Here is a 15,866-nt window from a genome sequence, read left to right as displayed (position 1 = left end):
GAACCCTCATGCCCATCTGGGCCCCAGGGACAGACTTGTGGAGATGATCAGAAGAGGATTTCTGAATTGACTAACCATTATTTGATGGTGATAGTGGATTTTCCCAGTAAAGACTGTCTCTTTAGATTTTCACCTTTTCATTTTAATCCCTTCCCTTAGACTTCTTAGCTAACTTAAGGATTTTTTTCAGTCATTATGAGTTGTTAGAGTTCTTCCTCTTGCTTCCAAGAGTTCGATTCCTCCGCCCTTCCGGAGAGCCCCAGCAAGCTACAAAGAGTATTTCGCCCACACAGCAAAGCCTGGCAAGCCCCCTTTGACATATTTGATATGCCAAATACAGTAACAACAAGTCTCACAATGGAGATGTTACTGGGCCCGCTCGAGCAAATCGATGAACAACGGAGGACAGTGCTACTTATAAGGAGAGAAAAGTAGAATTTTATCTAGAATTTTATGTAAAATAGTATCACTCAGTAGCCTTCTCAAGTGCTGCTCTTTGTTACGGATACACAAAGGTAGGCATTGATCCTGGAAGTGTTTCCAAACCTTTCCAGCACTTTCACTCTTTTCCCTCCCTGGAGGGCACCTGGCTTGCCAGGGTCACCTTGGCTCAAAGTTTCTAGTCAAGCAAGCAGCTTTTGGCCACGGAGAAGCACCTTCCAGGCCTTGGACATTTTCATTGTCTTTTTAAAATACTGGTTCACGGGGCCTGGAGCACTAATATGGCGGGTAGAGCACTCACCTTACATGCAGGTGACCTGCGTCCGATCCCTGACCCCCCCCACATGGTCCCCCAGGCATTGCCGGGACTGATCCCTGAGCATCACTGGGTGTGTTCCAAAAACAAGGGAAAATATTAAAATTAAAAAATAAAATAGCTGGGCTGGAGCAATAGCACAGCAGGTAGGGCATTTGCCTTGCACGCAGCCAACCTGGATTCAATTCCCAGCATCCCATATATATGGTCCCCTGAGCACCGCCAGGAGTAATTCCTGAGCGCATGAGCCAGGAGTACCCAAAAAGCAAAATAAATAAATAAAATAGCTTTATGATGGGCTGAAGTTTGCCACTGGTCTGATAGCATGGTCTCCTGTCAGGGTCCACGCCTGCAGTTCCAGTCTGGCTCATTGCCCTAGGAGGGATGTGTAGAGTGTGGGACCAACATTCCTGCTTATATATGCATAAAGAGAGAAGAGTAGGAAACTTCACCCCACTTTTCTCAGTGCCCTGGGGAATGGGGTGGTCTGAAACACAGGTGGCATCTTCCCTCTCCTTTTAGCACTCATATGTTTGGGCTTCATGATGCACCTACACCACGTTTAAATAACAAAATGAAGAAGTGCCCAAGTAATAAATCTTCCCAGAGGCCTTTCCCGACTGTCAGTGTTGTCAAATCTGTTTGGTACAGGAAGCTGGTAGAGCACCTGACTTGCAGGTGGGGGACTGCCCAAGCACCTCCCGGCTCCATCCTGCGTGCCTGCAGTCCTGGGGTGCGGCTGAAAGTGTGAGAACACCGCCAATGAGTGTGTGCAGCCCTGATCTTCACAAGAGCAACGGGAGGGGGTACAGGACAGTAAAAAGGGAAAAGGGGCCGGATAGAACAGCAGGTAGGGCATTTACCTTGCATCGCAGACCAGTGTTTGATTCCCAGCACCCCATATGGTCCCCCGAGCACCACCAGGAGTAATGCCTGAGTGCAAAGCCAAGGAATAACCTCTGAGCATCACCAGGTGTGACCTGAAAAGGGGGAAAAAAATAGAAGGAAAAGAAAAAAAATAGAAGGAAAAAAAATAGAAGGAAAGGATTCCTCTATTCAACAGGCCTGTGTAGGGTTCGAAGTCCCAGAATTCCAGAATTGCAGTATGGTGTGCTTTTCAGAGGGAATTCTCAGACTGGGAAAATGTAGGTAGTGATAAAGCCATGCGTAATAAGGAATGTTTGTTATTGGTAAATATCTACTTGCTTTCTTTGCTTCTAAATGTAGTTATTTGTTTCCTTCAAAAAAGGTACGGTTTCCGGAAGCCACCATACATAGAGCTGAAAGCTCGGCCAAAACTTGGAGAGAGAGAAGTGACTTTAGTTCACGTGACAGACTGGATAGAGAAGAAACTGGAGCAAGAGTTTCAGGTATACTCAGACTATTAACTGGCAGGTCACTCCCGGCGGGCCCTGTGCTCAGGGGACCAATGGGCTGCCAGGGATTTGACCCTGGTCAGCCAAGTGCAAGGCCCAACCCACTATGCTATGGCAGCTCAGGCCCCATCAAGCTTGCTTTTCTGCATTCCGCCACTTGAGGTGATCTCAGTGTCCCCAGGTCCTGAGACTTCTTTCCTACTGTTTCTGGATAGCCACACCTGGAAGTACTCCAGGAAGTACTCCATTGGTTCTGGGATTGAATCTGGGCCTTCCGCATGCAAAGCGATGGCCCCTAGAGTTTTCTCCCCTGCCCCTAGTCTAATTCCCCTCTGGGAACTTGAAGAGCATCTGCCTTCCTAGCCATCTAAACTTTGACTTTATCATTTTGTGTGTACTGGGAAACAGGGGGAGTGGATTGGCAGTAGTGATCAGATCCTACACTGTCTTTCTTTGTGCTTTTTCTCTTTTTTTTGGAGGAGGAACAGTGCTGGTCACTGGCAGGGCTTATGGGCCCCTCTGTGGTGCCAGGGATCAAACCCAGGCCAGCTGCCTGCTGTACTATCTCTCTGGCCATGGCTTACACTTTTGGTAGAGAGCACTACTGAGGATTCAAAGCAGTGCCATAGCCACTTTCGTAAAATGTGTTTCTAGACAGGCACAGCATCATGAGTCACTGCTGATGATTCTTTCTGTAGTAGGGTTTCTTTCCTCTGTAGCTTTATATGGTTCTGGTTTGGGAGGGTGGGGGCCTACTTTACTAGGATTATATTTATTATTGGGACTTAAATGGATAAATTCATTTGGAATGTGTTCTGGACATAGTCACTTCAAAATATTACGAACAACTTAAGACAATTCTCTTAATAGTGGATAGTAGGGGTTAGAGAGATAGTACAGCGGGTAAAGCACTTGCCTTGCACGCAGCTATCTCTGTTTTGATTCTTGGCATCCCATACGGTCCCTCGAGCACCACTGGAGCTATTCCTGAATGCAGAGCTAGGAGTAAACCCTGAGCATTGCCCGGTGAGGCCCCAAAAAAGAAAAAGTAGGTAATTACTCATGAGTAATTATACTATGTCCATAAACTCAAATGCTGCTTCTGCCTCAAGCTGACTTAATAACGTCTTGTATTCATGCACTGATGATTCCACTTCCTAAAGTTCAAAACATTTAGAAAAGGAATTTGCTTCGACTATGTGAGGAATGTGTTGCCCGTCTTTACTGCTTCTTGACCATTCTTCCCTGTGGTTGGTCTCTCCTTACAGAAAGTCTTTGTCATGCCAAACATGGACGATGTTTATGTCCCCTTAATGCACTCGGCCATGGACCCTCGCTCTGCATCCTGCCTCCTGAAAGACGCGCCTGTGGAGGCAGCTGATGAACTCTAAGGGGCGAGGCACTGATGGTCCCAGTATTCCGATATCTAGAGTGGGTGGCGCCCTCGGCCATCTGCGCCTTAGCACTGGCCTCTCTTTGTGCCACAGCTTCTACCCTCTGCCCGCTGGTGCCCATCCCACTGTGAGGTGTCACCCTGCACCCCGTTCGCACTGCCTGCCAGAGCTTTGACTGCAGGGAGGAGACTGGCCTGTCTGCCAGGTTAGGTCGCCACACGAAAGCACATGAAGAGCAAAGCCGTACACCCAGAAGCTCCTCGGACTCAGCTCCTCCAAAGCTTTTCCTGACAGCAAGTGCACAAACGGTATTGGGTTTTGGGATGCTACCCTCCACTCTGGTGTGGCAGAGTGGGGTAGGGCAGGGAGTGGAATGTTCTGGATAAGTGAAATCCACAAAGCAACTTTCTCATATTCAAGTGTGCATTTTGGAAGCAGCCATAGAACACACGTAAACACTAACTTGGATGGGAACAGTGGGCAAAGCCATGAGATCAAATCATTCCAACAGGCCTTTTACCAATGAGGTACCATCACCTGGTCGCTATTCCCAAATGTTTTTCTGAGACTCGAGCATTTGTGAAAATGTCTAACACTGCACCTGGCAAGGGAATAGGGGTGGGGACATAAAGCCAAGCCAGTCTCCACCTGGCATTTCCTCCGTGCAGTCGGCTTCATATGATCTGGGATGATGCTGTGGGCAGTTTCCATCTCTGATGGTCAAAAGGGAAAACTAATCACCAAGGTTGAGTCAAGACCCAAGTTTGCTTGACTTCAAACACTACATTTATCTCACAATGTGTGACCTTTTCACGTTGCCAACTTTTGTGCATTTGTGTCATAATGTAGTTTACAAATGTGGGAGCTCCAGTCATCCGATTTGCATTGAAGTAAAACAAAATTCCTTTAGAACTGCATTCAACATCAGAATTACCTTGGCTCTTTTGGTAATTTACATCTGTGGACAGCTAATAGTGGTTTTTTTAAACAGCACCTTGCCTGAATGACTTTAAAGAAATTAATATATTGAAAAAAGTATATTTGAACCCTTCCTTGATTCTAATTGTACCATTAAAACATGACTTAAATCAACCGACCATTCCAGTGGGTGTACTGTTCTAATTTCTCATTAGTTGGGCAGCATTTTGCCTGTTCACTGGGCCTCCTAATTCCTGTGCTGTAACTGGAGTCAGGGAAATCAGTTGCATTTACCCAGTAGTGTATGGGGATTTGCAATCCCTAACCGTGTTTCACAAATAAATCACTCATGTCGACTCTTAGACCAGAATCTTAAGTGATTTGTGCTGAATCCTATTCACAGTGGGGCATGAGGTGACAGCAGCCTTTACAGTCTCTTAGCGATTTCTGTAGGGCAATCAGATGCCATGTAGTTCCCGGATCAGCCTTTTCGAGCATAAACTTACATTCTTACTTGCCTAACATCCAAGCACTGAGTACCACTTTTCCTTGCCTACCAACCCTGTATTTGAAAAATCGACCCAGATCTTCCATCTCCCAGTACCTCTTGACCATGAAGACACACACTGGTGGGCACTCACATAGTACTTGTCCTACTTGCACCCAGCGTTGTAGAAAACCAATTTCTCAGGTACCCTGTTACTGTGAGCCATTTAAACTGAAACGCAAACTCGGGAAAATTTAATCCCACAAGGGCCGTAAGTACAGCGGACAGGTCCGTGGCTTGCATCCACCAAGTTGGGTCCGTCAAGCCCTAAGAATACGGTCCCTTCCCCTGGGGTGATTCCCAGACCAGCGCCAAGGCTAAGCCCTGCGCATTGCAAGGCGGAGAGGGGGAGGGCTCCCGCCTCATTTCTGGGCACGCAAAGTCGACAGGCAAAGTTCTCACGTCCCTGGGCGCCGGCCCAAGCCGGCTAGCGTGTCGCTCGCGGTTAAAAGAGCCGCCGGCGAGGGGGGCTGGCGGCCCCAGTTATGCGCGAGCCCGTGCTCTGGCGCTGCAGCCTGACCCCCGGGGCCACGCGCAGGCGCCGGGGGCTCAAAGGCAGCGCGGCGCGACTTAAGACGCGACACCAAGGCTAGGGTTAAAGCTCTTTATTCACCGGTAGGGGGTGGGGAAAAGGGTGTCTTCTGGGGAAGGTCGGACGCCGACGTCCTCGGTCGGCCGGGACCTGCAAAACACAAACCAGACGGCGTGAGCGGACGCCGGGGCCTCGCTCCTCCCGGCCGCAGCGGCTGTCACGGCCCGGACTCAGACTTCTGTTCGCATCACCAGCATCAGCAGTCTAACACGTGCATTGATTGGAATGTCATCACCGAAAGCCGCAGCTAGCCAAGCCCCCCGCCCAGGGCCAGCAGGCCACCACACAGCAGACGACACTCACCGCCGCAGAGCCGCAGAAAGGACGAGCGCGCAGCACGGCGCTCACTTAAACGAATAGACCGGATGTGGTAGGGCGGGCTTTCCCACTGCTGACCAGTAGCGAGCTGACTTCCGGACACGTGCACGGAAACTGGCCTCATGATTGGCCTTGTCTGGTTGAGTCCTCCAGAGTATAGAGAAGTCACGTAATAACCATAGAGCTATGTCAACTGAAGCGTGGGAGTGACGTGTTCTCTTCCAAGTCTTGCCGATTTCCATCTTTGTTGCCCCTTACTGATCAGTTCATCTTTTGGCAGAACACGAGAACTTTACAAACAGCAGGAGGCTACAAATGCCTGTCTTGTTTGAGATATTCTGTGCCGGAAACTAGACTAGGAGCTGAAGAAATATGAACAAAATTAAGCTGAATTCAAAGTTACCACTTTAGAAAAATCTTGTGTTTGAAATTAAGCAGGTGAGCCAACAAATGCCGACTTTGTGACAAATTTGTTCCATATCCTGGTCACTTCTCTGAGTTTCAATTTCTGAAAAATAGGCATATTCTCCAAAGTTGCAATGATTAAATGAATTAATGTCAGTTTTAGCTCATTGAGGTGAACTCTAAATTGTAGTACTTTAATAAATGCTTAAATAAGGGGCTGGAGTGATAGTAAAGCTGATGGGACGCTTGCTATGCATCAACCCCTGACACCTAGGTGGTCCCCTGAATGGTCCCTAACTGCAGACCCAGGAGTAATCCCTGAGCATCACCAAGTGTGACCCCAAAACCTAAATAAATACCTGGTGATGCTGAGGGGCTACTCCTGCCTCCATGCTTAGAGGTCATTCTGAGACCAGTTTTGAAATGTTCCAAGCAGATTCAGAAGGTACTACGTTTCCTTTCCACAACATCCTTAAAAAGACAACAATAGGGATGGAAATCAGGGTTTCCAAGGACTGGAACTGTAGGAATGGCTGGCCTATAGCCAAAGAAGGGCATTCGATAGAATGCTTTCTTTCGTGATTATGGTGATTCCATGCTTGTGTCAAAGCTTATAGAACTGTATCCCTAAAATATTTTACTATATAAAAAGTACAAATAAAGATTATATTTCATTATTATTATTTGCTCTGTATATTTGGGGCTATACTCTCCAGCTCCTGACTGTCCTCACTGGGGCCCCTTGGAGGGGGGGGCGGGTTGAGTTTCCCTCCCCGCCCTGAGCAGAACCCCAGCAGTTGAAGACCTCCAGAACCAGCTACAGCCATGCTTAAGACCACTGTCCACACGCTCAGATGAGCCTCACAAATGAAGGAACCGGCAGAGGAGCCCAGGTGTGCGGGACCCCGGACTGAGATCTCCAAGGCTGCTCGGATAGGGGCTGGGCCTCCTCCACCCACATCCCACATCTTCTAGTAGCTAGGCGTTACACCCACCAACTGCCCCAGGCTCCGTGTTATCCCATCAATGGCCAAGACCCAGGGACTATAAAACCAAGCTCCTGGAAGACTTCTTAGTATCTAGTTCTCATTCTTGGAGGACCCAGCAGGCTACCAAGAGTATCCTGCTCATACAGCAGAGTCTGGCAAGCTCCTGATGGCGTATTTGATATGCCAAAACCCAGTAACAATGATAGGTCTCATTCCCCTGACCCTGAAAGATTCTCCAATATGGAACTTGCTAAAATCTCAGGGCTAGGATGAATGGAGACGTTACTGGTGCCTGCTCGAGAAAAATGGATGAACAACAGGATGACAGTGATACAGTGATACTATCCAGCTCATTATGGTTTGTGACTGCTATTTCCATCATGGATTTGGGTGGGGAGGTTGGGGTCATAACTGGTGATGCTGAGGGGCTACTCCTGCCTCCATGCTTAGAGGTCATTCTGAGACCAGTTTTGAAATGTCTCAAGCAGACACGACCAGCTCTGGCCAGATAAAGACCAGACCAGCCATTTTGCGAAACCAGCCTGACCTTAGTCACTGTTTGCTTGTCTCAGGACTGACAGGCTAAACTTCCCAAGGTGAGTTTCTGCTTTCTTTAAGGGAAGCGAGTCTCTCCTTATCGCTCCTGAGGGTTTGGCACATGCATGGTATCTGTTCTCTATCCTCTGGTTCCTACCCATGCATGCTCTAAAGTTGGAGCAGGTTTCTCAGGGCCCCTGCTGTCATCTCTGAAATTGATCATTTGGGGGTGGAGGGGCTCCCTTCATCTTATAGCTACTTACTTACCCATTTTTAGTTTCATTGCCTTTGTGGGGAGGAAGGTTTGGCCACCAAACCAGTGCTCAGGGCTTATTCCTGGTTATGTGTTCAGAGATCATGCTTGGGGGACCATAGGTGGTGCCAGGGCTCAAACCAGGATCAGCTGAGGTCCAGGCAAATGCCTTAACACCTGTACTATCTCTCCTGCCCCATGCTTATTGTCTTTTTTGTTTTGTTTTAGTTTTTGGCCACAACCAGCCGTGCTCAGGGCTCACTCCTGGCTCTGTGAACAGGGATCACCCCTGGGGAATTAAACCTCAGTCTGCTGCATGCAAGACAAATGCCTTAACCCCTGTATCATTTCCCTGGTCCTGCTATTTGTGTCAGAGAAGAAGAGGTTTGGGCCACACCTGGCAATCCTCAAGACTTACTCCTGGCTTAGGGACCATATGCACCCCCAAACAGCACTGCAATAGTACTTTATTTGTTGTTGTTTTGCAGGGGAGGGTCACATCCAGCAGTGCTCATTGTTTTCAAAAATAGATTTCTTGCAGTCAGCGAGTGAGGCATTTGTTTGCCATGCACAGAGTTGCCTTGGATTGAGTCCCTGACACTGCATGTGGTCCCTTTCATTTATCCCTCACTCTGAGAAGAATTTACAGACAGAGCTCCCACTGCAGGAGGAAAAGGCACTTTGTATATTTTAGCTGAATTCTTTGAGCAATCCTGAAAGGGAATTAATACTATTAATACTATTCCGGGGGGGGGGAGCAGGGATGATTTTCCCCCTCTTATTTTGCAAGCTTAAATTCTATTATGGGTCTGAGTGATAGCACAGCATTTAGGGCATTTGTCTTGCATGTGGCCAGCTTGGGTTCAATCCCCAGAATTCTATATGGTCCCCCCCCCCCCCCCCCCGAGCACTGCCAGGAGTGATTTCTGAGTGCAGAGGAAGGAGTGACCCCTGAGCATTGCTGGGTGTGACCCAAATAAGAAAAAAAAATCAAATCTATATCAGAATGCCGAGGTTTTGAGAGATTAATCTGTGTACACTGCCAGGATAGCTGAGCAGAACTGGAGCTTGAACTCACTGCAGTTTGTTTGGTTTTGAAGCTTATTGTGAGAATCACTGTACTATGTATCCTCCTGGAGGTGGTTCTTTGGAAATTTTTTCTTAAATTTTTGGGCCAGAAAGATTGTATGCTTGCCATGTACATGGCTGACTTTGGTTCAATCCGTGGCATCCTATACGGTCCCTTGAGCCCTGCCAGGAGTGATCCCTGAACAGAGCCAGAAGTAACCCCTGAACACTACTGGGTGTGAACCCCCCCAAAATTTATTTAAACATTTTTAAATGTTAGTGACTGTGACACACAATACTGTTTGTGACAGGGTTCCAGGCACACAGCATTCAAACCCCACACCCTCCACCCTTCTCCAGAGCATCCACTCCCCTTCACCACTGTCTCAGGGTTGCCCCCAGTACCCCAAAACACCCTCCCAAGCTCTGCTGCTTCCCTAACATGGTAAGCTTAGTTCTGTAGAATATAGCTCAGGTTCTACTGGCCATTTGTTATCCCATTATTATTACGTTTCTTTATATCCCACACAGCGGGTAGGGCATTCGCCTTGCACCTGGCCGACCCGGGTTTGATTCCTTCGTCCCTCTCAGAGAACCTGGCAAGCTACCAAGAGTATCCCACCTGCACGGCAGAGCCTGGCAAGCTCCCCGTGGCTTATTCAATATGCCAAAACAGTAACAAGTCTCACAATGGAGACGTTACTGGTGCCCACTCGAGCAAATTGATGAACAATGGGAGGACAGTGCTACATATCCCATATATGTGAGATCATTCTGTATCTGTCTCTCTTCTAACTCCACTCAGCATGATCCTTTCCAGATCTATCCCGTAGTGAAAATTGCATGCTGTTGCCTTTCTTACAGCTGTGATTGTGTTCCATTGTGCATATGTGCATAGTTCCTTTACACACTCATCTGTTCTTGGACACATGGGTCATTTCAGATTTGGGCTACTGTAAGTAGTGCTGCAATGAACTTAGGAGTATAATTGTCCTTCTGAATAAAGTTTTTTGGGGGGAGGGTTCACACCTGGCGATGCACAGGAGTTACTCCTGGCTCATGCACTCAGGAATTACTCCTAGCGGTGCTCAGGGGACCAAATGGGATGCTGGGAATTGAACCTGGGTCAGCCACGTGCTAGGCAAACGCCCTAAACGGTGCTATCGCTCCAACTCCTAAATAAAGTTTTTGGGCCATTGTTGTTGGTTTTTTTTTCCCTTTTGGGGCCATATCCAGTGGTTTTGCTTTTCAAAAGGGAAAAAAAATTGCTTATGGCTTGAATTTGAGTCAGTTTGGGTACCAGCTTACCCTTGGAGTAAAGTTAAGGTAGTCTGATGGGCTTGTTTATTGCTTATAGCAAACCCACTGTCACTCAGCTTCAAACAAGTGCTATTACAGTCTCTCTCTCTCTCTCTCTCTCTCTCTCTCTCTCTCTCTCTCTCTTTCTCTCCCTCTCCCTTTCTCTGTCTCTCTCCCATAATTTTTTTTTAAATTGTCAGGGAAGGGTGGACCATACCCAGTGTTATTCAGGGGCTATTCCTGGCTCTGTTCTCAGAAATGGCCCCTGATAGTGTTTAGGGGGCCATATGGGGTGCCAGGGGTTGAACCTAGATCAGCAGCATGCAGAACAAACACCTTAATTCCTGTATTGTGTCTCTGGCCCCGTTATATTATCTTTCTCTCAAGTCTGTGAGTTACTTGGGCACAGCTGGGAGGTTCTTGGGCTCCTGGTGGTATTAGCAGAGGTCACCTGGGGACTTGACTCTCAGATGACAGTTGGCTGGTGCAGGTGCCTGTCGAGAGCTCGGCTAGAGCTTAGAGAAGCTCTGTTCTCCAAGAGGCCTGTGTGTGAGGCGTGAGCTCCTTCCAACCTTGCAGTCAGCTTTCAAGGGCAGCATCTATGTGTGAGAACCCTAGGAGGAAGGAAACGAGAACTGCCAGGACTTTTAAAATTGGGCTGGAAAGTCCCCACGTCACTGCAGAGCAAAGCCAGTCACAGGGCCAGACTCAGAGGGTGGCAACTAGACCCATGAACAGCAGGAGCATTTAGGGAGGGGAAGAATTGCTGGGTGAGAGGCCGTCTTAGAAAACCAGCTTGCCACAGAGGAATTGGACTGGGCACAGCCTGGCCAGTGCAGGTCGGGCGGCCCCACCAAGATTCGCGGTCCCGCTGGTAGACTGGCCCCAAGTCCTGCTTGCTTGCCCCTCCAGGGTTCTGACCGTGTGAGCATTCCGTGAGCGTGCAGTGTGGGGGTGACGTGCTGTTGTCGCATTCTCTCTCCTGAACCTCCTCTGCTGGGTAACTGCTCCAAATGTTTTCCACTAGGCATTGGCAAGATCTAGCCTGACTCCTCCTCCTCTTCCCGGAGATTAAGACCAAAATAACCCTTGCTAACAGTGCTCTGACCGTCTCCCCACGGTCTGTCCTTCTGCCTTTCTCTGCCCAGAACACAGCTTCATTCCTGGCTCACTCCACCTGCCCTCCTGCCTACCTCCGTCTCCTCCTCTGCTCTCTGCATGTGGAGACTAAAAGACGCTTCCTGGGGGGTGCTGTAAAGTTGTAAAGAGTCACTTCCTTCCTCCAAACCTTCCTTCAGACCCTCCTCTACCCTAGAATAGCACTGGCCCTGATGTAGTTCAGTTACTAAAGCATTTGCCTTGCATGCCTGAGGTCCTGGATCCAAACCCCAGAACCGGGGGAGGGGGGACCAAAGGGCGTTGTCTAGAATGTCCTTTCCCCTGTCCAACCTGACGAAAGACTCCATGCAGCAGATACCACTTCTTCCACGCAGCCCTCCGTGCTTTATCCACACCCCCCTCTTCCTTCCACCAGACCCATCTCCCAAACACAGTACTGTCTCTGACTTTATTCCTGTTTTTCATGCTTTTTACAGTTGAGCTGTACAAATCGTTATTTCTTTGGTTTTGATGGAACCAGGGACTAAGTCCAGGGCCACACATATACATGCAGAACACATGCTCCACTACCGAGTGACAATCCCAGCCCCATACACAGGTCACTTCTCTGCGTGTCCTTCACCAGCTGCAGACTCTGTGGTTTTCCCTGATGGTGCCAATCCTTTGTAGTCATATGCCCTCGGTAATGTATGTGACAAGGGTGAATAATGAGTGAACGAGTGAGTGCCACATGGATGAATGGGTGGTCACCATTCAAGAAGAGAGCAGCCATGAAGTCACATGGGCAGCGAAGCTAAGTGATAGCTAACATCCCCTCCTGCTCTCTGTGAAGGAGCACTCCTAGGGAGAATGGAGGGACAACGGCATGGTCTGTAACTAAGCCCAGAGGAGCAAGGCTGGAAGGAGGCAAAGGAGCAGAGAGACAAGAAGGCAAGGCAGAAACTGGCAGCAGCCCACGGGGGAAAAGCTCCCGAAAGAAGAACTGAATGCGTGTTAGCGGTCCTGGAGAGTGCCCTAGGACTCAAGAGGGGGGCAGGGAGAAAACAGAAGCACAGTCCCTGCGATTTCACAAGAGAAAGAACATTTATGAGGTGCTTGAGAAAACCTTCCAGAGATATCTGCAGAAATAAGTCAGTCCCCAGGGGAGTAGGAGGACCTGGCCAGCGAGGAACAGAACACCCAGAGGGTGGGGTTTCCACGCAGGCGCTGCCCCGGCCTGGGGACACAGGGAACACTTCACCATGAGGGCAGGGGCTTGGCACTGGGGCTCCCAGGCCAGCGAACAGGGGGTCTGTGTTGAACTGCCTCATTCAGAATCCCCAGTGCCCACCACTGTCTCCCGCCAACTGCTCTCCTCATTGTCCGTTTTTGCTGAGATTGGGATATTGTATGTGTCATGTGAGTTCATGCCTCTTATCACCATGTATTTGTACCAATTTCTGGTTATGATCAGCATGCCAGGGAGAAACCAATCTGGCCTCCTGCCTAATGAGCAGGTCACCTATGGTCCCTTGTCATGACAACGTGGACCAGGCCTAGAATAATTCACAACTGGCTTGACCAGACAAGTTCAGAAATTATATAAGGGTTGGAGAGATAGTACAGTGGGAGGGCACCTGCTTTGCATGCAGACAAACTGGGTTCTATCCTTGGCTCCCATATGGTTTTCTGAACCCCACCAGGAGTGATCCTAAGCATAGAGCCAGGAGTAAACCCTGAACATCACAGGGTTTGGTTAAAAAAAAAAAGTTTTATGGATCATTAAGCTCTGTTTTAGGTTGTGCCTTTTAACTTTTTAACATTTCTATGTTGGGCCAAAGATGTAGCTTAGTGGCAAAGCACATGTCTTCTATGCAAGAGGCCTGGGTTCCATCCCTACATAACAAGAAAAAAATTTTTTCATTGTATCTTCTGTAAAATAGGACCAATAAAACACCCACCTCCTAGCACATGCTGTACAGATAACAGGGGCTGATCCTTTAAAGCACTCTTGCATGCTTCCAGACAATATCAAGCGGTCAATTAATATTTACCTTACTTATAAGCACTTTTCAGATATATGAGAAAGAATGCAGTGGGCAGGATTTTGTGGCTTAGAGAAGGTCTTTGGAAAGAGTGCCAGAATCTTCTAAAATCCAGTCTCCCACAAAGGGAAGAGTCAGCTTCTACTTTCCAAAAAGCCAAATACTTCCACGACCAAGGGACTTTTTGTCCATTTCCTTTAAAGAGCAGCACTTAGAGAAGACGTAATTGTAGCTGTTTGTTAGGGACTGTGGCTTCATTGTTTCATGACTCCTAACTGCTCCTGGTCAGTTCAAATGGTGGGCACTGGCGGCAGCAGCACTGAAAGCACTTTCCCAAAAAAAGTCATAGTTGAAATATTAATAAAGACCCTGCTCTTTCAGACATTATAGAAGCTTTCAAGCATGCCAACCCCTTTCCGGTCTTACCAGCTTTCCCTTTCAAATGTCCTTTTTGAAACAAACCTTCCCTCTCACTAGCTATCTACAAACCAAACTCATGATAATTTTTTTCTCATAATTTTTAAATGAACTTTTGGGAGTTCATGTAGAGAGTACAGCAGATGGGGCACTTGTCTTTTAGGTGGCCCACCTGGGTTCAATCCCCAGATCCTATATGGTCCCCAAGCTCCTTTAGGAGTGATCTCTGAGTGCAGAACCAGGAGTAAATCCTGAGCACTGTCAGGTGTGGTCCCAAAAAACAATAAACAAACAATGAAATTTTGGAGATTGATACAGAAATGAGGCACCAACTCATCATTTCTTCCACAAGAGGGCGATATTTGCTAAAATAAATAAAGGGTTCAGTGGCCACAAGGATTAACAGGTGACATTAAGAGCCAGCTGGAGCCCAGTCTTGGCTGCCCTAGCCACCTGTGGAAACTGGAAAACATTGTCTGGGCTCTATCCCCAGAGTCTGTATGTGGGAGCAAAATGATGTTGAAAATCCAGTCTTTAAAGGTTCTTCAAGTTGGGAACCACTGGTTTAGAGAAGTGAAAATACGATTTCATTAAGCCACCCCCTCCCATCCCTCCACCCCATGACATACTCAGATTCTGCTGCGGTCTCTGTTAAGTCTGAATGAACACACACACCTTGGTAAGGAACAGAGTTTGTTTATATACCAAGATCATGACCTTTGCCTTGTCTGGTGGAGTGTTATTTACTGCAATTTCCAGAGAGGTGAGTTACTAACCCCTGTCAGGTCTCTGAGACAGGCAGATCACGTCCACTTCCAAGGCATCCCACAAACATGCCTCCGTTTCTACTGGCATTTGCCAATGACGCCAGTTTTTGGTTTATCATAAGCAAGAAGCTATTGAAAACAGTACTTGACTGTGGAGCAAGATTATGAACAAGACTGCCAGAAATCAAAACCAGAGCTTATCAGTCGAGCTGCCAATCAAATTGAGAAGTACAGGAAGCATGTAAACGGATCATGCTGGAGCACAATGCAACTGGGGCTGGAGATGCGGCTCCAGAGCCAAGCTCATGCCTGGCAAGTATGCGGCCCCGAGTTTAATATCGGCACTGTAAAATCAAACAGTGATATTAACAACCCCTGATAGATGCATAATAAAGTCTGAGAACATCTAACAGTGCAGTCAAAGTCTGGGGATTTGCACCCACTTGAATACAAGGTACATATTTGTGTTTTATCTGCTGTGTTCAGGGTCACAGTGACATTTTTTTTAATTATTAGAAGGCTGCAAGAGGTCTAGCACAGAAAGTTCCCCTCCCAGACAAACTCTGTTTGAGAAAAATTGCTAGAGAAGAGATGTGAGAATGTGATAACAGCGTTTCCTGGCCAGGCTTCTCTTTGAACTCAAGCACACAGTCTCACACATCCTGTTGTCAGTTTGCAAACCAGACAGGTGACCAACTGAAGGCTAGTCCAGGCCAGGCTGTGAGCGACTCCTGATCAGTGCCAGGCCACCCCCTTTCCTCACCTCTCTACTTCAGCCGTGAGCCTTTCTACATTCAGACATGCAGGGAACATTTCCCCACCTGTTGCCCATTTTCACAGGTGCCAGCATTAGCCCACACTTAAACTGGTGTGTTGGGTTTCACCGGCATCAGTAGATTGTGATCTAGAGGATTTGGGTTTGCCATGTGTATTTCTGTCTGAGAAAGCTGAACAGGGTTGGTCATGGAGACTGCCCTGCTCTTTCCAGCATTACTAATGGTTCCCCTCTCAAAATCTAAAAAATCATAGGCTGTCCTCAGAGCAAGTTAGGAAAAGTGAGGGCCTTCCCCGCCCCAGCCCACCCCT

At 48.0% G+C, this 15,866-nt stretch overlaps 1 protein-coding gene and 2 non-coding genes across 4 annotated transcripts in view; 1 reads left to right on the top strand and 2 right to left on the bottom strand.

Moving 5' to 3' along the window:
* TEX2 (testis expressed 2) overlaps positions 1-4,629 on the top strand; it is a 104,191-nt gene extending 99,562 nt beyond the window's left edge. For both annotated transcript variants that reach the window (XM_056126978.1, XM_056126977.1), the window contains exons 11-12: positions 2,007-2,127; positions 3,402-4,629. In XM_056126978.1, coding sequence (XP_055982953.1) covers positions 2,007-2,127; positions 3,402-3,524 — 244 coding nt within the window. In that variant the 3' untranslated portion in view covers positions 3,525-4,629. The remainder of the gene's footprint in view (positions 1-2,006; positions 2,128-3,401) is intronic.
* A 793-nt stretch (positions 4,630-5,422) lies between these two features.
* On the bottom strand, positions 5,423-5,554 carry LOC130036368 (small nucleolar RNA SNORA76). The gene has a single exon (XR_008794400.1). It is a non-coding gene; the product is annotated as a small nucleolar RNA SNORA76 (small nucleolar RNA).
* Positions 5,555-5,752: 198 nt separating this feature from the next.
* On the bottom strand, positions 5,753-5,822 carry LOC130036332 (small nucleolar RNA SNORD104). Its single transcript, XR_008794372.1, has one exon. It is a non-coding gene; the product is annotated as a small nucleolar RNA SNORD104 (small nucleolar RNA).
* Between the last annotated feature and the right edge of the window lie 10,044 nt (positions 5,823-15,866).

Source organism: Sorex fumeus, unplaced genomic scaffold (assembly GCF_029834395.1).
Source record: "Sorex fumeus unplaced genomic scaffold, SorFum_2.1 ptg000063l, whole genome shotgun sequence".
NCBI classification, from domain to species: domain Eukaryota; kingdom Metazoa; phylum Chordata; class Mammalia; order Eulipotyphla; family Soricidae; genus Sorex; species Sorex fumeus.
This window is presented reverse-complemented; position numbering and strand designations above follow the sequence as displayed.